Source organism: Ailuropoda melanoleuca, unplaced genomic scaffold (genome assembly GCF_002007445.2).
Source record: "Ailuropoda melanoleuca isolate Jingjing unplaced genomic scaffold, ASM200744v2 unplaced-scaffold9496, whole genome shotgun sequence".
Taxonomy (NCBI): Eukaryota; Metazoa; Chordata; class Mammalia; order Carnivora; family Ursidae; genus Ailuropoda; species Ailuropoda melanoleuca.
In genome coordinates this window covers 363887-372644 of record NW_023254987.1, presented here as the reverse complement: position 1 = coordinate 372644, position 8758 = coordinate 363887, and the positions used below count along the sequence as shown (strand labels likewise).

The following is an 8758-nucleotide window of genomic DNA, read 5'->3' as shown; positions in this document are numbered from 1 at the left end:
TTAAAGGCTTCACCTGGACTCACTTTTCACCCATAGCCTATCTCATCAAATAATATTTATTAACTATCTTATTTTGAGGCCCAAGACCACTGTAATCAGAGATAGTTACAGGTCATATTTGATCTATAGCAACTTCTTATGAACATCTGATAAGGCACTTTAAATGCATAACAAAGAAATACCTCTGATAACAAAGCTTTTAAAACCCAACAGCTCTTGACCTTTCTTTGGCTACAAATAAAGAAAATACATGCTTATGTGTAATTGTTTTAGGAATGTGATTATTCCATTAAAGACAATGATTAATTGTTGGGTACCAATGAGCATGAGTGCATTTGCCTTCTCTAAAAGAAACTTGGCTGTTGTCATTCATTTTGACTTTGAGATGGTTGGCAGCATTTACCAGTCTAGATGGCACTGAGAAGTTGTACCTATAAAAACCATAGGAAGGATGGAAAGAACAACCAATTGCTTCCCGGGCAATGGGGTTTGGTGATAAAATACTTCCAGGTGCCTGTAGTCCATACAACATTTGATTGGAAGAATTAGGTGCCTGTAGACACTGCTCACTTAAGTCTTCAAATGAACCGTTTTTTGAATTGTCAATCCCCAGAGAAGATAACATAGAAACTTCCATCATTAGTGGGGCTAAACACTGAGAACTGTTGCTGCTTGCTAGTCTTTCAGGAGAAGGCAAGACAAGAGGATGCTTTCGCCAAAAATTAGTTGGGCAAATCTTGTAGCAAAGGGGCAGGTTGATATTGTGCAGATACACCTCTGGACAGGGCATTCCAAGGGAGCTTGCAGGTAAGTGAAACGTAGGCAGAGAGCAGGGTGGAAAAAGCAAGGAGTTCAAAGGAGAGGGAATCCCTCCACTAGAGGTCACTGGAGATGAGCCACTGCTTTCACCTGCGAATGATAACCCAGTCAATGAACAATGAATTTGATGTTCCTAATGATTGAGTACTAATGACCATAAACATTCTGCTTCGTTCTTTTCTGCAAGTTCACAGTTCTTTTAACTTCTTTTGGAAAGAATATGTTCATTCCTCTGACCAAAGTTGAAAACGATACCTTTACTGCTACCACTGTTACTTTTAGCACTACCGTTATGTAACATCTATTAAGCGCTCACCATGCCCAACAGCTGTGCTAGGCACTTGGACATTTATCCAAAGAATTAGAAAAGATGCCCAAATAAATAGTACCAGAGCCAATTATATCTTACAAATTAAAAAAAAAGTTTTTAAACTTTAAAAAATTTACAAAAATGAGTATTTGATTAAATTGAACAAATTGGTTGGGATTCTATAGAAAGCTTCAGTCTGATAAAAATATTGGAACACATGAAAAAGTCTTTATAAACTAAAATAACGAAGCGCATTTGTTAAAGACAATTTTTTTTACAAATATCAAAATAAAAATGAAAAGTTCATAGTACTGTTGTCAGGTGATCCTTTATGTTTGCCTAGCATCTACTAAAGTTAAGGATAATTATAAGGTTCAGGAAAATCTAGATTTTTCACCTTATTTTTGTGTTTGAATTTTAAAAATCTTGTTATTGGCTAAACTTGATCAAGTTTTTTTGTGGGTTTCTTTTTCTTTTCTTTCCTTTTTTCTTTCTTTTCTTTCTTTTTTTTTTGGTGTTGCTGTTGTTTTTCTTAACTATTTTGTGTTGGCATAGCCTAATTCTTTATTAACAAGATGGCAAACATCTTTTACAATTAAACATTTTAAAGTTATTTACAAAAATGGTACCCCTTTTTTGCAATTTGAGAGCAATCTGGACATTTAAATAATTAAGAAAACTGTGTATTTTAAATTATCAATTAATGATCATCTTTAGTTTTTTTGTTTTGTTTTGTTTCAGTGCACTTCATGTTGGCTTGGATGTTTTAAAAGCATGCTGCCTAGATGCTATTATTTAAAGTGTTCATATTTTTCTATGCAACTTTGTAAACCAAATTAATACAATCAATCCAGTGAAATATTTTACCAAATGATTAGACTTGATCTGTTTTCAATGTTATGGTATCATGTAAAATTCAACCTAACTATAATGATGATTTTCTCCACTATTATAAACTTGCATTAATGTTCAAAGACAAGCAACTTTAATGGAATAAAGACAAAAGCGGTAAAATAATTCTATGTTGTTTGCAAATACTCTTTTATTTATTATTAAACACCGAGACATGAAGGTATACATTCTTCCACAAGAAAGCTTGCATTTACTAATTATTATTAATATTGTTTAATCATATAATGCATTACATGAGAACAAATATCTTGCAAACATTTTTAATGCTGTGGCAATTAAACTAATTGTGATAACTTAGTTTTGTTTTCAACATTTATTTTCCCTATTTACAGTAAAAGGAGAATTAGAATTAAGTGATGGTAAAATTCAATGGATGTCATTTTAACATGTGCTGAAAGTTTATGAAAAGCATATTTATTTCAATATCTAATATATTTGCAAATAATCTCACAAATGTACCACAGGCAGATTGTAAAGAATGTGAGATAGTGAGATGCTGAATAATCCAGGTGAGATCTCGAGATCTCAGGATATATAACTTAAGAAGACTGAAGTCAATAAATCCACCATTACCATGGCTCTCTTCTTTTCCTCCATGCCAGTTCCCCCCTCTTTTTGCCTTTTACTTCCTCATCAAGATAAATATAAACGCACTTTCTTGTAAACCCACATTTTCTGGCATGAACTTCTCCCCTTGTGTAGTTTTTGCTACAGAGGTTCTGACTGTTGTTACTTCATTAACATTTAAAAGTAAACATTAATAAAACTTTTCTTACCTTGTGTGTCTGCACCAAAAGTTTTAAAATCCAGAGTGAGAGAAGGCCTCCATGGGTAGATCTCTAAAAGCCCATCCAATACACCCCTGAAAAATAGATTCACTTTCAGCAAGTCCAGAATTCAATTCCTGAAAATGATTTACGTTAACTTTTAAGTTATTTTATTATAGGTTTTAGGGGTCAATATCTGAAATATTTTTCTTTTGTACCTAGACTGCTGAATAAAATTCACAGTAATTATTCCCCGAATAAAGACCCCAGGGATCTAGAATAAGCAATATCTTAAAAGTGGGTTGGGAGGGAAAAGGAGGAGGCAAGATTTTAGAGACAAAAAACTACATTCTTTTCCTACTGTCTACTAGTTACAAAACTTAGGGCCTCGGGGTCTCTGAGCCATGGTTTTCTTATCTATAATACTTGTGAAAAAGCCTATATTAATATTAGATATGATTGCTATGTTGCTTACCTGTTTCTTCCAGGATCTCTAAATCCTTTTGCAAAAGGATTCCTGTCTATTTTCAGTTTGGTAATCTATGGATTCAAAAAAAGTGAAAGAGATAAAGTCAGTGCCCTCAGTAATAACACTGTCACCTTTTCTTTTAATGGTTACAACAACCACAAAACACTTCAATGTGTAATGTGGCACACTCAATTAATATAAGCGTATTGCTAAGTTGAATTTGGAATGGTTACCTCCTTTTTTTCCCTTGGCATTTTTTTTCTGCTCTCCTTTCTGATACAAGATACACACAATTCATAATCAAACTTGCCTTGAAGCCAATGCAATACGACTATGATATTTTTTTAATTGTGGAAAATTCAATCCATATAGTGCAGCTTGCCTACATCCAGAAAGTCCCTCTGGGGCCAGCCCCGCTTTCCTGGGACCAAGTTATCCTTACCTGCTGGTTTTGGTAAGCTGTCACTGTGGTGAACTCAGTTTCTTTAAAGAAGAATGTTTTAACCCCTTCAGTGGGTAGGGACTGAATCCTGGACAGGTCAACCTTGCTGTCCTGTTCCATCACATGCACACGGGGCTTGTATTTATGCATGGACTGCAGAATGATCTGGAGGAGAAATCATCAAATGTTTGCCTAGGAAGTGGTTTCCCCTCTGCAACCCTGGTTTCCTCTCATTGGCACCCTCAACATGCCCACATGCTAAAGTGAGGCTAGGTTAGACACACACAAGGACTCTTCTGTGACATTTTGTTCTGGACAGACATGCTCAGGGCTAAGAGGTTTCCAGATAGGAGCACCACAGCAGCACCAGGCAGCAGTGATTACATTTCCAGATGAGGCCCTTTCCTGCTTCCAAGTATGGGTGACCATGTGATGTCCCCATGTATCACTAACATCTGACTGCCTGCTATAAGTTCCCTGGGCTTATGGTAACTGAAGGGAAGCCACCTGACATACCCCACCTCCTATTCCTGGGGGCCTCCTTCTCTTTTTTTTGTGGCTGGCACAGGGTCAGGCCAGGCGTGGTAGGGGTGGGATGCATATGGGAATAAGACCCAAGATCCTGGTAACCTGAAAATAACCTCTTTCATAAAGGCGCATTGTGGAGGAGATTTCTGTCATACCATGCCAGACAGAAAGTGCTCATCTAGGAGAAGGCAGTCAGAGCCCACAGTGATTGCCCTGGAGGCTGAGATGCAAGAGAGCTCCACAAAGTGCATTCCTTTCCACACTCCCAGACCAGGCATTATGGCTTAAACAAATCTCATTAGGTCTTCAAACTACCTTCACTCACTATTCCCAACCCCCAGCACTCTCAGATGCCAAACAAAGGTCACAGGAGCTACTTTGGTCACAAGCCCAGAACTTGAACAGTTCTTAAAGACCATCTGGGAGAAGCATCCTACACCTCTCCAGGGTGATATGCAGGCTGATGATGGCTTGGCAACTCCATCCCCTCCTCAGGACAAAGGATTTCAAACACTTACATGACCTTTGTCATCCATCTCATTGTTGGTGAGTTTCAAGCGATCAAAGCTGATGATCTGCCGCATCCAGGTCTCTCCAGAGCAGGGCGAGTCCGGGTGAACATAGAACCTGGGAGTGATGCATGAGTGGTCTGTATTTCCAGCTACCATCCACTGTGAGCTGTGGTACACATACCTAAAAAGGCACAGAGTGTGGCTTTAGGCGCAATGGGCCAAAGCCAGGTGCATGGGAGAAAGGCTGCTGGATCCAATCCTAATGGCATTGGCCAAGGTTTGCCTGTTAATCCCAAAGGCAACCAGTAGAAGATCCAACTGGATTTCCAAAGGGCATTCAGGGACAAAAAGCAAACCGTATGCAAACATATGTCATTAAAATGCAATGAAGTTCCAAGGTGAGTATAACATCATGGGATTTCAGAGACTGGTTTGTATTTCCTCATAGAAACAGCAACAGAGATTGATCTAACCCAATTTGCTGCACAGAGACAGTCTAAAAATCCTCACACCTCTAGGTAGAAGCATCAGAGTCAGAGAGAAAACCAAAAGGTATGGAGGGTGTCTGTCCAACCCACCTCCACCTCCACCAGTGACCCTCAAAGCCTTTTCACTAAAAAGGCTTCACATCAGAATGCCACCTGAAACTCTAGCCCATGAGAACTCAGGTCTGATTTTCACCCTGTTTCCAATTTCAACCACTCATTTGTGCATTGCATTCCCAAGCCAGCTCAAATGCAAGAAGCAAACAACTTGTTCTATTTACAAGCTGCAGCTCCAGTAGGCTCTTGAGCTGCGCTTTCTTTTTGCCCCTCAAATCCAGCACTGGGCATGATACAGGCTCTCTCTTAGAAAGGCTAGACAACCACTTCAATGGAACACTCACAGCCCGAGTAAGTGCGGCTCCTGCACAACCCCCATAGCCTCTAAGCCAAAGTGCTGGCATAGACATGTGCCTGGGATGCTAGCACTGAAAGACCTCTTGGTTTTAGATCAATTCGACTACTATTAGCCTGCTCTAAGTAGAGAGCCTGCTTCAAAAAGAAAGGTTATTTGTAATTTCTAGGACCTGGCCGCTGCTTCGAGAAAAGCTAAAGAAGGAAGAAATGATAGACCTAAATGCAATCACTGCTAAATTATTTTAGATGGTAAATCAGGACATCACTTCAGGACCCTGATGCCCAAGTAGCACAGCCCAGAGCCCAGTGCATTCCCAGAAGCACAGTCATTTCTCCCTAAATTCCTTCAAACAACTTCCCTTCTAGCTGCCTGAGTCCATACCCTCTGCAGCTGGCACAGCCAAGGCCAAAGCAGTGGGTAGGCAAAGGGTTTGGAGTACCTTGAATCACCAACTGGCACCTGCTCCAGGAATGAGAGGAAAGAGAAGCAAGGCTGCTCTTCTCAGTCTGAACCTTCATTCGAATGTGAATATTCAACTCCCAAAGTCCATAGCAGAGCAATTCCACCCCCCATGGTAGAGCTTTCAATATAGCATTCTCAGGTTCCATAAATCTGAATCCCCATTCCCAGACTTGTCCTAGTGTACCCTCCTTGGGCCTGCTTACCTATAACGTTTGGAATCTACTGGCACCACGTCGATGGCCACATAGTACTGCTTCCTTGGGTCCAGCCCTTTCACTTTGACTCGAACAGAGGGAAACATCCGCCTGTGGGAAAGAAAATAGTCACTGACCTAGTGCTTTTAGAGACATTTGGAGTGGGATGGGGTGGAGGACAAATGAAAAGTGAGGATATTCACAATGCCTTCCCCATTCTAGGATGGATTCAAGGAATGGTATTTGCGACATGAAGAAAGATTGTTGGTTGTATGCTTGATTGAACAGGTCAGGATTGCTGAGTGGAGCAGAATATTCTTACCACAAGACTTTGTCTACCCCACTCCCCACCACCACCATTAATAAAAAGCTATGTAAGAGAAAGTAGAGAAAAAAATTGTGCCTAGCCCCTGAGTTTTCAGTGGTACTTTCTGTGAGGCAGATGGGGAAAGACTGGGATTAAGAAGATTCATGCAAAAAAAAAATTACCCAGCTGATGTGATGCTGCACCAAAGCAAAAGGTGAAAGCAGAAAAAGCCCACCTCAAATTGCCCCAGGCTAGCTTTGGATTGTAGGCTGTGGACCTGCTAGATGGGATATCATCCACTGACAACTGTGAGGCTTTAAGGAGGATTTCTTGAAGTCACTGCCTACAGGAAAGAAAAGCTGAGCCACTAACAGTGAGATTTATTGAGAGGCAGTGACTTTCTAATACCTGTGGAGGGGTAAGAACAGACACAGAGTATAAAACTGGAGGCACCACATCTTATGAGCTCCTACTGTGTGCATTCTTTGAACAGCCTGGGCAAAGCCAAACCTGCCAGCTTTGGTAATGATCATCTCAGTCCCAATGTCATGAAATCTCTTCCACAGTTCAGATCCTTGAAGCTCCACTTGGATACCATCTTTCTCTTCCAGATTTTTGCAGCTGTTGTCATCACTGTCGCTGCCGCTACAGCCTGAGAAAGTGGTTGCTGAGGGCTCAGTCTTGGGTCGTTTTTCTGCTTGACACAGAGACACCAAGAGTTTGAGAAAGGTTTGCAGTTCCTGTGTCCCCTTTTCCCTGATGCCTGTCTTGGAGCAGACTGGCCTGGTTTCTTCCCTGGGAACCTTGGAGGCAGATACTCAAGTTCCCCACAACACCCACTGTGGCCCCCCCGCCATGGGGAGAAAGGGACCCAGGTCCTGTCCTGGGGAAGGCGCCCTCCTTCTTCAAATTTCCCCATCCTTACTCTCTCGGGACTTTTGGACCCTGAGGCTGAATCCCCTCTGAATCTAAGTGCCTGCCTGCTTCCTACCCGGAGAAATAGCTACCCTCTGGCTCTCACAGCTTGGGGAGGTTCAAGAGTCTAACTTCTTCACAAACATATAGGGAAGCTCCCCTTCACTGTAAATGAACCACAGCAATAGGGACTGAACTTAGAGGCTCTGAAGCTTCCTCTGTAGCCAAGTGACCGAGGTGTCCCCGTGGCCCCAAACGTGGTCATCCAGCTGGACCAAATATCCTAGTGTAGGGCTAGCAGCCCTCTCTCAGCCTGGGGAGTGGCGCTGAGACTTGCAGGTCAGCATACTCCGGTAGCAGGCTCAGGGCTTTGGGGCTGCAGTAGGAATACTTACCGGGCTGCTGGCTCTTCTTCCCTGTGGCTCTGCTCCTTCTCTCCTCCTCCTCCACCTCTCCTCCCTCTCTCTCCAGCAACTCAGGCTGCATCTCCTCTCTTGGGTCTTGCAATTTTCTTTTCCCGGGTCTCTGTACCAAGGCTTCCACGGAGAAGGCAAGCGCCCGAGAGCTCAGAGCCATCCCCGGAGGGGGTGAAGGGAATGTGCAATGCAAAGTTTCAACCTGAGCTGGGTTAGGGAGGGGGAGGGAGGGCGCAGGGGACAGGGCAGGGAGGGAGGGAGGGCGCAGGGGACAGGGCAGGGAGGGAAAGCAGGAAAAACCCCAAATTAGAAAAACAATTTCTGGATCTATATTCAAAGAAAAAAAAGTGTGTGTGTATAATTTACATAAAAGTATTTTTTTTCTTTGAATAGACAGAATGAAAGTAGAGGAAGATCAAACTGTATCCAAAGTCCTCTGGAGTCTAGTCCACCTTCCCTTTGTGGTTTCCTCCCTCCCAGTGGACATGTGCAGACCATCAGTCCTCAAATCGCTGATTCCAGGACCTGGCAGAGCACAGAGATTGGCAAGCCCAGGCCTTTCAGGGAGCCGACCTGCCTCCAATAGCTGCTCAGGTCGCTTGGATTGGGAGATACTGTTGCATCTTGCTTAGTGAATACCAGGCAGGTCACAGTGTCTACCCTTTGTTTTGGAAACTGTTAAGATATATAAAAAACAAACACACAAATAACCAAAACCATCATGAGTGACACTTCGGCATCTGACTGTTAGAGGTAGGGGTGGGGGTGGGGGTAGCAGTGGAAAGAGGGTTGGAGGTGGCAGGAA

At 42.3% G+C, this 8758-nt stretch overlaps 1 protein-coding gene across 1 annotated transcript; it reads right to left on the bottom strand.

Moving 5' to 3' along the window:
• Positions 1-289: 289 nt before the first annotated feature.
• Positions 290-8113, bottom strand: TBX22 (T-box transcription factor 22). Its single transcript, XM_002930505.1, has 8 exons — positions 7933-8113; positions 7133-7319; positions 6325-6426; positions 4766-4940; positions 3720-3884; positions 3284-3348; positions 2818-2903; positions 290-909 (listed from the first exon to the last, which is right to left on the bottom strand). The coding sequence occupies exons 1-8, from the start codon at positions 8111-8113 to the stop codon at positions 290-292; spliced, it is 1581 nt and encodes a 526-aa protein (XP_002930551.1).
• Between the last annotated feature and the right edge of the window lie 645 nt (positions 8114-8758).

Bases quoted from the DNA above. Each gene is read 5' to 3' on its own strand.
- TBX22 (XM_002930505.1), bottom strand. From the start codon at position 8,113: ATGGCTCTGAGCTCTCGGGCGCTTGCCTTCTCCGTGGAAGCCTTGGTA. The intron at 7,320-7,932 runs GTAAGTATTCCT...CTCTGTGTCAAG, and splicing joins GAAGAAGAGCCAGCAGCCCG to CAGAAAAACGACCCAAGACT. The intron at 910-2,817 runs GTAAGAAAAGTT...TATCATTCGCAG, and splicing joins TTTTGGTGCAGACACACAAG to GTGAAAGCAGTGGCTCATCT.